This window comes from Hyperolius riggenbachi, chromosome 11 (assembly GCF_040937935.1).
Source record: "Hyperolius riggenbachi isolate aHypRig1 chromosome 11, aHypRig1.pri, whole genome shotgun sequence".
NCBI lineage: Eukaryota > Metazoa > Chordata > Amphibia > Anura > Hyperoliidae > Hyperolius > Hyperolius riggenbachi.
The window spans coordinates 35012717-35028806 of record NC_090656.1 but is presented as its reverse complement, the minus strand read 5'-3'; the positions used below and the strand labels follow the sequence as shown (position 1 = coordinate 35028806).

At 48.5% G+C, this 16090-nt stretch overlaps 1 protein-coding gene across 6 annotated transcripts in view; it reads left to right on the top strand.

The window, feature by feature from the left end:
- CDH13 (cadherin 13) overlaps positions 1-16090 on the top strand; it is a 1882652-nt gene that overhangs the window by 1257929 nt on the left and 608633 nt on the right. For all 6 annotated transcript variants that reach the window (XM_068261396.1, XM_068261398.1, XM_068261397.1 and 3 more), the window contains one exon: positions 2097-2213. In XM_068261396.1, the coding sequence (XP_068117497.1) occupies positions 2097-2213 (117 nt within the window). The remainder of the gene's footprint in view (positions 1-2096; positions 2214-16090) is intronic.

Here is a 16090-nt window from a genome sequence, read left to right as displayed (position 1 = left end):
ACACTTTACTTAGTGTGCTCAGTGTTGCCAGTGACTCGTGTATAAGTCGACCCCTATACTTTTATGAAGTGAGTCAGACCTAAATTTCTAGACTTATACTTGCACAATCTAATAAATTATAGCCTCTAAAATCTGTTGGTCCTCATATTAAAGGGGAACTTCAGCCTAAACACACATACTGTCATTAAGTTACATTAGTTATGTTAATTAGAATAGATAGGTAATATCATCTCTTACCCACCCTGTTTTAAAAGAACAGGCAAATGTTTGTGATTCATGGGGGCTGCCATCTTTTTGGTTGAAAGGAGGTGACAGGGAGCAGGAGACACACTTCCAACTGCCCGGTGTCCTGCTCACCACTCCCAGCTGCACGTGCTAGGCTTCAAATATCAAATTCAAAATGTAAAAAAAAAAAATTGCACCAAAACAGCAGAACGAGAACAACAACATCAGAAATCCCATCATGCTTTGCACAGCATCAGGGGAAAAAAGCCCGGGCAGTTTTCTTCTGTGCAGCTAAAAATGAGGCTTGTATAAGAGAAACAAAGTTCTGATGCTGTGACACTGTTAAAGAAACACCAAGCCTTTTCAGTGCTGCTGAGTCGATTTTTAGTCTCGAGGTTCACTTTAAATAGATGTGGTTAAAATTAGCTAATCACTGGCCAACCCAAACTGAGTGTGTGCACCAGGCTTTAGTCTGTTTACAAGAATAAATAGAGAGTCATTGAGATTTGGTGCTTTGCAGACTCGCTGAGATTGAGTCAAATAGGTATAGAGGGACCCAATGCTGGAACGGTGATCTGCAGGACGCAGAACAGTTAAAATTGGTTGCGAGGTGTAGCAATTCCCTGTTCAAAACGTTCCTGCCATCGGGCAGCTCTCTCTCTTTGGCCACGCCCCCTGCCGCTCCCCCGCCTCCCTGCACGCTGGGACCCAGAGGTCACAAAAGTGAAAGTGGGCCATTGCAGCCCACAGGAGTGGCTGAGAGCGGCGTTTTTTGCGGCTACCTGATCCGCTCAGCCACCCGGGTCAGGTAGCATTTTTTTTTTATTCTATGAGCCCACCTCGGGCTCTCTTTAATAAGATCTATCAGCTGCATATAAGATTTCCCAAAAAAAGCATGATGTGCTAAGAATAGCTCTATGGTGCCTCCCACTCTGCAGATGTTACCCTAGGCATCTGCCTGGTTTGCCTATACCTAAAAGCCACAGAGGTATGAACTGGTATAAATGTACTTACCCTTATGTGTAGGGTATCTGCTGTCTTATCTCCTTTTACTTCTCCCTCAACACTTTGTTTTTGTAAACAAGGTTACAGAGGCACCAGTAGTGTGATAAAAGGTTTAAAAATAAGGAGGTAGTTGGTGGACTTACCTCCCGAATGAAGACACAAGATAATGTCGATTTTTCAACACAAAAATAGTTTATTTACATACTCCAAAAAATTGCAACGCGTTTCACGGGCGCAACCCACTTCATCAGGCTATATACAGGAGTACACTTGTAGTCAGGATCAGTCAGCTTAGTGCCTCTGAGGGGGCGCTAAGCTGACTGATCCTGACTACAAGTGTTATACTGCTGTCTATAGCCTGATGAAGTGGGTTGAGCCCGCGAAACGTGTTGCAATTTTTTGGAGTATGTAAATAAACTATTTTTGTGTTAAAAAGTCGAAATTTTCTTGTGTCTACATTGGGGAGGTAAGTCCACCAACTGCCTCCCTATTTTTAAACCTTTTATCAATTTTACACTACTGGCGCCTCTGTAACCTTCTTTACAATTTGTGTCCACCCCAGGTGGAGGGGATTTGGCCCCTTTTTCCGATCTACAGAGAGCGACTTCTTAATCCTGAGTGGGGACAGGTCTAATCTCCCCACCTGCCTACATAGTGGTTACCTGGAAGGTAACCCAGATTTGTGAGTATAACGCTTACAATTTTCACCTCCACTCTAACTTTCCAGTACATACTGCACCATATCGGGCTCTTGGTGTCTCCCTCCCTTATTTACTTTATGATTTTGTATGTAGTGTAGTTGCGATTTGAGGGATTTACATTGATTCTCCGCTGTCAGACTGACCCTTTTCAATGTTTCCTTCCAGAACATGCTGAAAGTACCGCGGCACCTCTCACTGCTGAGGCATCGGAGATCCATTTTGGCTCCTCCCGTCTCCATCCCAGAAAACCAGCGGATGCCATTTCCAAAGACTGTGGGGAAGGTAAGGATTGGCTGTACTGAGGTTGTGTCTGGGGTGGTTATTATCGCTGCTGATGAGGAGGATGAGATTGAATATCTGAGAGTATTGTTTTCTATTGATTTTCATCCTGTGTTACATCTCTTTTTTGATAACATTTTTATGTATAAACTTTAAGGCCCCGTTAACACTTATATCAGGGGTGTAGCAATAGACCCTGCAAGGGATGCATCCGCATCCCTGACAACTAAGGGTAAGGAGAGAAAAAAATATTTCTGCTCTCTTCACAATTGTTCTAATGACAACATCTGCTCAGCCACTGATAAGGAATCATACAAAGTTTTGCAGATAAAGATTTTTAGACCGTCTCTATTCAGTGTTCAGCAGGGTCTTGTGTACAGCGCTGTTCTTTTGGTAGGAAGGTGCCCCAACCAAAGTTTTGCAGGGGGGCCCAGTGATTTCTAGTTACGCCCCTGACATATACTTTTTTGTGCTGCGTTACCCTTTCTGCACGCAGGGTAACACAACAGAAAAGAAAGTGTATGGGGTCCAGTACACTAAAATTAGTTGATCCTGATTCGAGACAAGACACAGACCATTTATATGACACTTTTCTCCTGGCAAACTCAAAGTGCCAGAGCTGCGGCCACTAGGATGTGCTCTATAGGCAGTAGCAGTGTTAGGGAGTCTTGCCCAAGGTCTCCTCACTGAATGGCCGAGCCAAGCTGAGAATCGAACCCTGGTCTCCTGTGTCAGAGGCAGAGCCCTTAACCATTACACTATCCAGCCACACCTCTGACCCACAGAAAAGCAACAACGTGCTGTTGTGCAATTTATGCGGCGTCACAGCAGAATGCATTGAAGTTAATGCGCAACGCAGAAGTTTTAAATTTGTTGTTGGTGCGGTGCTCTTGCACGGAATGACACAAATATGATGCAGAAGCCTGGAATCCCAGTGACGTACTTCCTGTCCCGTCACTGGGCGAGGGCTGGAAAAGGACGTGCAGTGCTATGCATATGCTCCTGTCTCTGCATTCTGCTGCGGGTTCATATGAATTGATTTCTTTGGCGCTGTGGTACGATGCTCCACCCCCTCGCATCGAAACCGCAATGCTCTAGCCAGGTATAAAACCAGCCTAAAGGATCTCTCTGTAAAGGGTCATTCCATTGGGATAAAACACGAATACCTGCCGTTTTATACCTTTTATATATTTAAGTTGTCAGTTGCAGAATTTATTGCTGGTCTCCTGAAATGTTTGATTGACAGCTTTGGACACAATTGAATTGGGCAGGTTCTTGATAGACTGGTAGCATCACAGACAATAGAATAATCGGGGTCTGTCTGTGAGGAATAGCTCAGGGATTGCTGGATGGAATTAAAGGGCCCAGCCGCAGCCTTAGGATTTGAGATCTAATTTATTTTTGTGCTGCCATCGAGCGCTCACCAGAGAGACACTGTGAGAATAATGTTGGAGGAAAAAATAGAAGAAAGATAAACTGCTACAAATGAAATAATTATTTTTATAAGGTTTCCCACTCAATGAAACTTTACAAAGGTATTTTTACTGAATGAAATTGCCAAAAACAAATCCCTGCTCACATAATTGGAAGAATCCTGAGTACAACAAAGTAAGCCTGAAGAGTGCTCTGGTTCTCTCTGCTAGGATAGAGGAGGATTGAAGAGGACTAGTCCTGCGACTTATCTTTGACATCTGTCATTTCAATGTAATATTTTATGATTGCAGATTCCTGGGTGGTTGTTAGGATAGTGAAATAAGTGACTAATAAGTGTAATAATAATAAGTGTAATAAGTGTAAAGAGTTCTGACCAACATGGTAATATATTGTACTTCTCCTTCCCTTGGCCTGCCTGGGTTGGGGTATCATCTGCTCTATGTGTATGTAGGTGGGGAGGTAGAAAACTGCTTCTTGCTCTGTATGTAGGTGGGAAGACAGAAAACTGCTTCTTGCTCTGTATGTATGTAGGTGGGAATGGTGGAAAACTGCTTCTTGCTCTGTATGTAGGTGGGAAGGCAGAAAACTGCTTCTTGCTCTGTATGTATGTAGGTGGGAATGGTGGAAAACTGCTTCTTGCTCTGTATGTAGGTGGGAAGGCAGAAAACTGCTTCTTGCTCTGTGGGTATGTAGGTGGGAAGGTGGAAAACTGCTTCTTGCTCTGTATGTAGGTGGGAAGGTGGAAAACTGCTTCATGCTCTGTATGTATGTAGGTGGGAATGGTGGAAAACTGCTTCTTGCTCTGTATGTAGGTGGGAAGGCAGAAAACTGCTTCTTGCTCTGTGGGTATGTAGGTGGGAAGGTGGAAAACTGCTTCTTGCTCTGTATGTAGGTGGGAATGGTGGAAAACTGCTTCTTGCTCTGTATGTAGGTGGGAAGGCAGAAAACTGCTTCTTGCTCTGCGTGTATGTAGGTGGGAAGGCAGAAAACTGCTTCTTGCTCTGTATGTAGGTGGGAAGGTGGAAAACTGCTTCTTGCTCTGCGTGTATGTAGGTGGGAAGGCAGAAAACTGCTTCTTGCTCTGTATGTAGGTGGGAAGGCAGAAAACTGCTTCTTGCTCTGTGTGTATGTAGGTGGGAAGGCAGAAAAATGCTTCTTGCTCTATGTATATGTAGGTGGGAAGGTGGAAAACTGCTTCTTGCTCTGTATGTAGGTGGGAAGGCAGAAAACTGCTTCTTGCTCTGTGGGTATGTAGGTGGGAAGGCAGAAAACTGCTTCTTGCTCTGTGTGTATGTAGGTGGGAAGGCAGAAAACTGCTTCTTGCTCTGTGTGTATGTAGGTGGGAAGGTGGAAAACTGCTTCTTGTTCTATATGTATGTAGGTGGGAAGGTAGAAAACTGCTTCTTGCTCTATGTGTATGTAGGTGGGAAGGTAGAAAACTGCGTCTTGCTCTATGTGTATGTAGGTGGGTAGGTAGAAAACTGCTTCTTGCTCTATGTGTATATAGGTGGGGAGGTAGAAAACTGCTTCTTGCTCTGAGTGTATGTAGGTGGGAAGGTAGAAAACGTCTTCTTGCTCTGTGTGTATGTAGGTGGGAAGGTAGAAAACTGCTTCTTGCTCTGTGGGTATGTAGGTGGGAAGGTAGAAAACTGCTTCTTGCTCTGTGTACGTAGGTGGGAAGGCAGAAAACTGCTTCTTGCTCTGTGTAAGTAGGTGGGAAGGCAGAAAACTGCTTCTTGCTCTGTATGTAGGTGGGAAGGTAGAAAACTGCTTCTTGCTCTGTATGTAGGTGGGAAGGTAGAAAACTGCTTCTTGCTCTATGTGTATGTAGGTGGGAAGGTAGAAAACTGCTTCTTGCTCTGTATGTAGGTGGGAAGGTAGAAAACTGCTTCTTGCTCTATGTGTATGTAGGTGGGTAGGTAGAAAACTGCTTCTTGCTCTGTGTGTATGTAGGTGGGTAGGTAGAAAACTGCTTCTTGCTCTATGTGTATATAGGTGGGGAGGTAGAAAACTGCTTCTTGCTCTGAGTGTATGTAGGTGGGAAGGTAGAAAACGTCTTCTTGCTCTGTGTGTATGTAGGTGGGAAGGTAGAAAACTGCTTCTTGCTCTGTGGGTATGTAGGTGGGAAGGTAGAAAACTGCTTCTTGCTCTGTGTACGTAGGTGGGAAGGCAGAAAACTGCTTCTTGCTCTGTATGTAGGTGGGAAGGTAGAAAACTGCTTCTTGCTCTGTATGTAGGTGGGAAGGTAGAAAACTGCTTCTTGCTCTATGTGTATGTAGGTGGGAAGGTAGAAAACTGCTTCTTGCTCTGTATGTAGGTGGGAAGGTAGAAAACTGCTTCTTGCTCTATGTGTATGTAGGTGGGAAGGTAGAAAACTGCTTCTTGCTCTGTATGTAGGTGGGAAGGTAGAAAACTGCTTCTTGCTCTGTGTGTAGGTGGGAAGGTAGAAAACTGCTTCTTGCTCTATGTGTATGTAGGTGGGAAGGTAGAAAACTGCTTCTTGCTCTGTGTGTAGGTGGGAAGGTAGAAAACTGCTTCTTGCTCTATGTGTATGTAGGTGGGAAGGTAGAAAACTGCTTCTTGCTCTGTGTGTATGTAGGTGGGAAGATAGAAAACTGCTTCTTGCTCTGTGTGTATGTAGGTGGGAAGGTGGGGGACTGGTCTGTGTGTCTAACCATGGCTAATTTGTTAGTTTTGATTCAACAGTCTGTCTGATATCCGCCACTTATCTGGGAATGCCTTATAACTATCTGTCTGATATGTTTGACTGGTTTATTAGCTTTGATTGAACTCTGCCTGTTCTAATCCTGCATGATATTGATCGTCCCAATAACTGTTACTAACTGCACCTTTAACTATGGGCAAGCCTGGGGGGAAGGGGAGGGGTGGTGACCTGGTGGTACCAGGCAGCAAAGAGGTGCAGTACCATCCCTCATTCTGTGGGGGGTGCTCTGGTGAGGACTTAGCACCTCTGAGCTCACATTGAGACCCCATCACCTCCCCTCCCCCAAGCAGCACAAATTAGGGATATGCGCTCCTCCCCTGAGCAGTTCAGATCAGAGGGACGCGTGTTCCTCCCCTGAGCAGTGCAGATCAGAGGGGCGCGTGTTCCTCCCCTGAGCAGTACAGATCAGAGGGGCGCGTGTTCCTCTCCTGAGCAGTACAGATCAGAGGGGCGCGTGTTCCTCCACCGAGCAGTGCAGATCGGAGGGGCGCGTATTCCTCCCCCCAGAACTGCAGATCAGAAGGGCGAGTGTTCCTCCCCTGAGCAGTGCAGATCAGGTGTGTGTTCCTCCCCTGCGCAGTACAGATCAGATAGGCAACGTGTTCCTTCGCCGAGCAGTGCAGATCAGAGGGGCGCGTGTTCCTCCCCGAGCAGTGCAGATCAGAGGGGCACGTGTTCGTCCCCTGAGCAGTACAGATCAGAGGGGGAGTGTTCCTCCTCTGAACAGTGCAGATCAGAGGGGCGCGTGTTCCTCCCCTGAGCAGTGCAGATCAGAGGAGCGCGTGTTCCTCCACCGAGCAGTACAGATCAGAGGGGCGAGTGCTCCTCCCCTGAGCAGTGCAGATCAGAGGGGCGCGTGTTCCTCCCCTGAGCAGTGCAGATCAGAGGAGCGCGTGTTCCTCCCCTGAGCAGTACAGATCAGAGGAGCGCGTGTTCCTCCACCGAGCAGTACAGATCAGAGGGGTGCGTGTTCCTCCCCTGAGCAGTGCAGATCAGAGGGGCGCGTGTTCTTCCCCTGAGCAGTGCAGATCAGAAGGGCACGTGTTCCTCCCCTGAGCAGTGCAGATCAGAAGGGCACGTGTTCCTCCCCTGAGCAGTGCAGATCAGAAGGGCGAGTGTTCCTCCCCTGAGCAGTGCAGATCAGAGGGGCGAGTGTTCCTCCCCTGAGCAGTGCAGATCAGAAGGGCCCGTGTTCCTCCCCTGAGCAGTGCAGATCAGAAGGGCCCGTGTTCCTCCCCTGAGCAGTGCAGATCAGAGGGGCGCGTGCTCCTCCCCTGAGCAGTACAGATCAGAGGGGTGCGTGTTCCTCTGCTGAGCAGTGCAGATGAGGGGCGCATGTTCCTCTGCTGAGCAGTGCAGATCAGAGGGGCGCTTGTTCCTCTGCTGAGCAGTGCAGATCAGAGGGGCGCGTGTTCCTCCCCTGAGCAGATCAGATCAGAGGGGTGCATGTTCCTCCACTGAGCAGTGCAGGTCAGAAGGGGAAGTGTTCCTCCCCTGAGCAGTGCAGATCAGAAGGGCGAGTGTTCCTCCCCTGAGCAGTGCAGATCAAAGGGGCACGTGTTCCTCCGCCGAGCAGTGCAGATCAGAAGGGCGCGTGTTCCTCCGCCGAGCAGTGCAGATCAGATGGGAGCATGTTCTCTCCGCAGTGTTTATTTGAACAGCAGGCACGGTTCTTGCTAGAACATGCTAATTCTCATTTATAATCTGGATACATATTTAGGACAGAATCCAATGTCTGGCTGAAGATCTGCAGAAATCCTAAGCCAGGCAGCCAAGAGAATCAGACAATGCTCACTCGTACAGTTACCGTTTAAATCGCCTTAATTGTCACAACAAACATGGGGCAGAGCTGTCCGGGCCGGCGCTGAGCCGCGGAACGATACGGCCGTGATTCTGGCTCTGGCACGCCGGGCCTCTTGGAGGACACACAGAGCAATGTTATATGACAAATCGCCTAGGATATGTAATCTTAAGGGATCACAACAACATTAAAATGTGTAATATGCTTCTGGCAGCTTCTGACTTTCTGTCCAGATGGTGTGAGTGACAATCGCCCAATGTTATTGCTGCGCCTTTTACGGGGCTCGCCAGAAGAAAATTGGGGATATTTATGCCATCGTATTTGGTAATCATCCATATGTTTGATTTGTCCGCACCAAGTGGCAGCAGCATGCTGTACAAACCCAGCTTAATTATAGAGATGGCCATTTGTCACCGCGCCATTAACATTGATGGATATCGTGTGGTTGTTTGGGACAAGCTAAGCGATGTTTGTCTGCTTTCCGCGCACTTATTATCTACTGCCCTCTCTTTATCAACATTTCTTCTTCTCGTCTCATTCCAGTTCAAGCCTTTTGACAGGACACTAATATTTGGGAAAGGGGCAAATTGAGGGGTGCAGAAAAATGTCTGTTATTATGCCTCAGATGGGGTTTTTAAGCAATCTGTTTTTGAGGCGGTTGACAATCTGTTATTGATGTTTTCTTAGCTGTGTAATTTTGAGTCACTCTGGTGGTTTGGTCAGAAAAGTTGCAATCACCGCAAACTGTAATTCTCGTTTCGCTTCTTTCCAATTTGAAGTTTTCTGAAAAGCTCTGAGGGACATGTAAGGTGAAATGTGAGCATGTGGAGATGGGTTTGAGGGACCTTTTCCCTGTTCAGACAGAGCACAGCTTGTATTTGGGAAAGGGGGGTTGTACTATACAGGAACTGGGAAGTACATGGAGTCGAAAGAGCCGCCCACACTGTGTGATTCGTTAGGATCAGATTATATGTGGCCTGTTTACTCTGAGCTTATTTTCCATTTCATGCAGCTCAATATAATGTGCTTTATTGTTGTATATTAGAAAATAATAATTTGTGTGTTTCCGGTTCACTCTTGCCATAAGGCCAATATTCACAGTCATGATATTGGTATAGCAATCTAGCTGACACCTGAACCATACCCGATCTCCGAACCAGTACCCCAAATGACCACCAGGACTGCTTGTTTTCACAATGGAACAATTTAGGCCAAAGCAGACCATCTTTATTCATACAATTATATTACAATAGGTGTCATACTCACCGGGTCCGTGACCCTCAACGCTTCCAGGCAGGGGTCTCTACGCGTGCGCGCGGAGGGACGCTGAGTCTTGTAGTCCCTTTCAAGTCAAGATGGCGCACGATGTTGCGCGCACAGCGCGCATGCGCTGCGCGCTGGACGCGCGTGCGCGGAGCTGTGTGCGCGCACGCGACGCTGCGCACTGCGCTTGCGCAGGGTGGTGCGCGCGTTCAGCACGGCGCACTGCGCATGCGCAGGCGTTAATTCTGGCGCCAGATTCAATTGCCACCAGTATTTAAGCAGCACTGCCCTTCACTGCAGTGCTGCTTGTTCTGGCAGTTTGGCTAGTGTTCCTAGTGTGATACCTTGATATATTTATCTCTGATCTCCTGTTGTGACCCGGCCTGTGTACTCGACCATCCTTGAACTCCGCCTGCCCCGACCTTCGGCTTGTGACATCGATCATCCTTGAACTCAGCCTGCCCTGACCCTTGGCTTGTGACCCCGACCATTCTTGAACTCTGCCTGCCCTGACCCTTGGCTTGTACTGTGGAATACGTCTCTTCACCCCAGTCCTTCACTCAGTAGTATCCTCCTGTTCTCCGAACCACTGTGGAGCTTCCTCTGGCGCAACCTGGTGGGCACTAGGCAGCGAAGCGCGGCATCCCCATTAGGGGGGTGTTCCGGCATCTCCATTAGGGGGGTGTCGGTGAAGACCCGTGGTCACTTAGACTCTGCGCTGGAGTGGTTCTATATCAGTGGTGAGGTCAACAGTCTCCTGATCCTAACAGTAACAAGCAGCCATCATGGATACTAGTGGAGGACGAACACAGATGGACCTATTATGTGAAATGGTCTCCCAGCTAACACTTTCAGTCGCAGAGGTCCAAAAGGAGAACTCCGAGATCCGGGAATTTCTTAGGAATCAGCCGGTTATTCCAGCTCCTGCTTCCGCTCCTGCTCCCGCAGCCCCAGCGGCAGTTCAAGTTCCTGCAGTCAACATTGTGCCTATTGCTGTGGAAGGAGCAGCTACTGCTACACCAGAGCCCAGATTACCACTACCTGATCGGTTTTCAGGGGACCGATCTAAATTCCGGCTGTTCCAGAGCGCTTGTCGCCTCCATTTCACCTTACTGCCCCGAACCTTCTCCAGTGAAGGGATCAAGGTCGGAGCCATCATCTCCCTTCTGCAAGGCGAACCTCAAGCCTGGGCCCTCCGGATGGTTGAACAGAGCGATCCAGCCTTAACCAGTGTCACTACCTTCTTTGATGCCATGGCGGAACTGTATGACGACCCCGGAAGAGGGGCATCTGCAGAGACTGCTCTCCAAGCCTTACGTCAGGGAAAGAGGCCAGTGGAGGAATATGTCACCGATTTCCGTCGCTGGTCAGGAGACACCTCTTGGAATGAGTCAGCGCTTAAGTTTCAGTTCAGACAAGGCCTATCTGATGTGCTGAAGGATGAACTAGCCAGAGTTGGAGTCCCAGATACTTTAAAAGACCTCATTCGTTTGTCTGTCCAGATTGACCGGCGACTAAGAGAAAGACGGTTGGAAAGAGCAGGCCCTTCTCGTCCCATATGGGTCCCTTCTATGGCCGAAGCTTCCACTACTCCTAGCTTTCCTGTTTCTTCTGCCACATCGGAGGTTCCTGAGCCTATGCAACTGGGGTTGGCTCGACCTGCCATCTCTCAGGAGGAGAGACAACGCAGAAGATCTGCCAATCTGTGCCTCTACTGTGGAGCCCCGGGCCACTTCCGGTTGAATTGTCCAGTCAGGCCTTCGGGTAAGCCTGACCGACCTTGCTGCAAGGACAGTACTACCCAACTACTGGCAGTCTCTCATATCCCTCTTACCCTCTCGTTTCAGGGCCCCAGAGGAGAGACCGTTAGAGTCAAGGCTATCATCGACTCCGGAGCCTGCTCCTGCTTCTTCGACATCAACCTGGCCTCACAACTTCAGCTTCCAACCCGCTGTAAGGGGGTTCCACTCACCATCCAGCTGGCTGATGGATCTTCCATCAGCTCCGGTCCTATTACATCAGAAACTTTCCCCTTGATGATCACCATTCAAGAAGAACATCACGAATACCTCTGTTTTGATTTGCTCCCTTCTCCACTCTTCCCGATCATTCTGGGCATGCCCTGGTTAAAGATGCACAACCCAACCATTGATTGGAGCACGGGTGAAGTGTCTTTCCGTTCAGATTATTGTCTCCGCAGTTGTTTCCCTCGGGCCGGAATCCTTTTCTGCTTAGATTCCAAGAAGAAGGACTCTGTTCCCTCGGCCTATCATGACTTCTTGGATGTCTTCGACAAGTCAGGGGCTGACGCCTTACCCCCTCATCGCATCTATGACTGCCCTGTTGATCTTCAGCCAGGTACCTCCATTCCCTTTGGAAGGACTTATCAACTATCTGAGCCAGAATCCCAAGTATTGAAGGACTACATTGATGAAAATCTCAAAAAGGGCTTCATTCGCCCATCCACTTCACCTGCCGGGGCAGGAATCTTTTTCGTGGAGAAGAAGGACGGTTCCCTTCGTCCATGCATAGACTATAGGGAACTAAACAAGATTACAATTAAGAATCGGTATCCATTGCCTCTCATGTCAGACCTATTCCAAAGACTCCGTACTGCCAGGATATTCTCCAAACTGGATCTCCGTGGAGCTTATAACCTGGTCCGTATTCGAGAAGGAGACGAGTGGAAGACAGCTTTCCGTTCTAGGTTCGGGCATTTCGAGTATCTAGTGATGCCTTTCGGCCTATGTAATGCCCCAGCCACATTCCAGCACTTCGTGAACGATATCTTTCGTGATTTCATTGATGATTTCATGGTGGTGTACTTGGACGATATACTAGTCTTTTCCTCTTCCCTGGAGGAACACCGGGCTCATGTCAAGAAAGTGCTGTCTCGTCTTAGGACTCACGGCCTTTACGCTAAACCTGAAAAGTGCGAATTCGAAAGGAGGTCTATCCAGTTTCTGGGGTTAAAGATTTCACCTGGCGGTCTAGAAATGGATCCACAGAAAGTCTCTGCCATTCTGGATTGGCCCGTCCCTTCTGATAGAAAGGCTGTACAGAGGTTTATTGGTTTCTCCAACTTCTATAGAAGATTTATCAAGAATTTCTCTCAAGTAGTGGCCCCCATCACACAATTAACCAGTACCCGGCAGACTTTCCACTGGACTTCCGAAGCCCAAGAGGCCTTTGAAAAGTTGAAGACCTGCTTCACTTCGGCGCCTGTTCTGAGACATGCGGAACCTTCTAAGCCTTTCATCCTGGAGGTGGACGCCTCAGAGATTGCTATTGGAGCCATCTTGTCACAACGATTCGATCCTAAAGACCTTCTCCATCCTATTGCATTCTTCTCGCGGAAACTTAACCCTGCCGAAAGGAACTATGATGTGGCGGATCGAGAACTCCTTGCTATCAAAGCCGCCCTGGAGGAATGGCGTTACTTATTGGAGGGAGCAGAACATCCTATCCTCATTTTCACAGATCATAAAAACCTCGAATATCTCCGTTCAGCCAAGAGATTGAAGCCTCGACAAGCAAGATGGTCCCTGTTTTTCTCAAGGTTTAACTTCCACTTAACTTACCGCCCTGGCTCTAAGAATACTAAACCGGACGCTCTGTCACGTATGTTCCATTCTGAGACTGTTCCCAGCTCAATTCCGGAGAATATCTTATCATCACAACACTTCTTACTTCTTCAATCAAGTCTACTCACTTCTATCCAACAGGAATCCGCTCTTCTTGACACCTCCCTCGATTTGCTGCTCAAGGATGGTCTCTACTATTACCAGGAAAAGATCTTTGTTCCTCCCAGGTCACGACTTTCTGTCCTTCAGGCCTGTCATGATGATAAGCTAGCAGGCCATTTTGGAATGGCGAAGACACTCGAGTTATTACAAAGAACTTTTTGGTGGCCTGAGATGACCAAGGACTGCTATCATTTTGTGGAGACTTGCGAGACCTGTGCCCGGTCCAAGAGTTCCCGCACCAAGCCCTGGGGTCTGTTGAACCCGCTGCCCATTCCAGAACGACCCTGGGAGAACATAGCCATGGACTTCATAGTAGAACTTCCGCCTTCCAAGGGTTTCACGACTATCTTCGTGGTAGTCGACCGATTCTCCAAAATGGCACACTTCTTCCCTCTTAGGGGACTGCCCACGGCTGCAGAAACTGCGGAAATTTTTTTGAAAGAAGTAGTTAAACTCCACGGATTACCTAGAGACATTGTTTCAGATCGAGGAGTCCAGTTCACCTCTAAGTTTTGGCAGGAGTTGTGCAACAGACTGAATATTCACACTTCATTATCATCAGGCTATCATCCGCAAACTAACGGTCAAACAGAACGAACAAACCAGACCCTTGAACAGTACCTCCGATGTTTTTCATCTGCTTCACAAGAAGACTGGTCTTCACTCCTGGCCACTGCAGAATTTGCTTTTAATAACACAATCCATGCCTCCACCAACCAATCTCCATTTTTTGTGAATTATGGATTCCATCCTTCATTTCTGTTAGGTTTCAAGTCGGAATCTAAGGTTCCAGGAGTCCAGGAGAGAATATCTTCCATCACCGACAACTTCTTTAAAGTACAAAGAATTCTGAAAGAATCCCAAGAGAAGGGAAAGAGATTCGCCGACAGACACAGAAAGCAGGGGCCAAGTCTTGTACCAGGAGATCAGGTTTGGCTCTCTACAGTTAATTTAAAGCTTCGATGTCCATCCAAGAAGCTTGGGCCAAAATTTATTGGACCTTTTCCTATTCAGAAGCAGGTGAATCCAGTAGCCTTTAAGTTGTCATTGCCAAGGTCCTTACGGGTGCACCCAGTATTCCATGTCTCCTGTTTAAAGAAAGTGGAGGTTAGTAAATTTCCTGGACGTTGCCCTTGCCCTCCTGCTCCAGTTCTTGTAGAGGGTGTGGAGGAATTTGAGGTAGAGAAGATCCTGGATAGCAGGAGGATTAGGAATTCCATTCAGTATTTAATTAAGTGGAAGGGTTTTGGTATGGAGGAGAACTCTTGGGAACCGGGCAGGAATATTCACGCTCCGAGATTGATTAGGCAGTTCCATCAAAGATTCCCACAGAAACCAAGACCTGAGGGCACCCGGAGGTTGCCATTAGGGGGGGGGCAATGTCATACTCACCGGGTCCGTGACCCTCAACGCTTCCAGGCAGGGGTCTCTACGCGTGCGCGCGGAGGGACGCTGAGTCTTGTAGTCCCTTTCAAGTCAAGATGGCGCACGATGTTGCGCGCACAGCGCGCATGCGCTGCGCGCTGGACGCGCGTGCGCGGAGCTGTGTGCGCGCACGCGACGCTGCGCACTGCGCTTGCGCAGGGTGGTGCGCGCGTTCAGCACGGCGCACTGCGCATGCGCAGGCGTTAATTCTGGCGCCAGATTCAATTGCCACCAGTATTTAAGCAGCACTGCCCTTCACTGCAGTGCTGCTTGTTCTGGCAGTTTGGCTAGTGTTCCTAGTGTGATACCTTGATATATTTATCTCTGATCTCCTGTTGTGACCCGGCCTGTGTACTCGACCATCCTTGAACTCCGCCTGCCCCGACCTTCGGCTTGTGACATCGATCATCCTTGAACTCAGCCTGCCCTGACCCTTGGCTTGTGACCCCGACCATTCTTGAACTCTGCCTGCCCTGACCCTTGGCTTGTACTGTGGAATACGTCTCTTCACCCCAGTCCTTCACTCAGTAGTATCCTCCTGTTCTCCGAACCACTGTGGAGCTTCCTCTGGCGCAACCTGGTGGGCACTAGGCAGCGAAGCGCGGCATCCCCATTAGGGGGGTGTTCCGGCATCTCCATTAGGGGGGTGTCGGTGAAGACCCGTGGTCACTTAGACTCTGCGCTGGAGTGGTTCTATATCAGTGGTGAGGTCAACAGTCTCCTGATCCTAACAATAGGGTAATAAAAAAACACGTAACCATAATGAACCATCCATAAGTTGTCAAGGAATCCGGAGGCTAAGCTCCATGTTAGGCATGCAGCTATTAAACCCAGATGCAGTCACTGACTTGTGGACAATTGCAACCATTTCTCACTGAAGAACCACCAATTGACACGAGGAGTGCAAATCTCTATCAACCATATTACCACCAATCTCCAGAAATCTCAACCGGCCGCCAGCTGCAACGACAAACCACCCAATCATACACCTAGATCAATAATACTCTGGTCCTAGTGAGGGAGGGCGGGAACTTCTGCCTCCTAATCTTCTCTGGGACTTCCCTGAAGGCCCAGCTCCTCCTACTTCCTTCCCCTAAGCATGCTCCTCCTCTTCTAACCCTCACCTTCCTGTTCTAACATCCCCATCTACAATTTAAACCCTTAACCTTCCTGCCAGCTCACCAAGCCCTGTCATAGGGGCCCTCCTTAACTCGTCAAAGCATGTTATTTTGATGCACAGCGCTGAGCACCATGAGCTGAAGCTGGGCACTGTCATAGCAGCAATGCAATGCTGTGCGCCCTGCATAACGTTAATTCGGGGCTCTGGAGGCTGCCATACCCTGAATTACATCTCCCTCTGAGTTGCAACAGCTCGGAGGCGGAATAGTATTTTACGCCGCCTTGTGATTCGTCTCTCCCCATGCCGAACTGAGCGGCGCCCAGTTAAATATGTACTCGCCAGTGGAGGGGAGTGACAGAGAGGAGC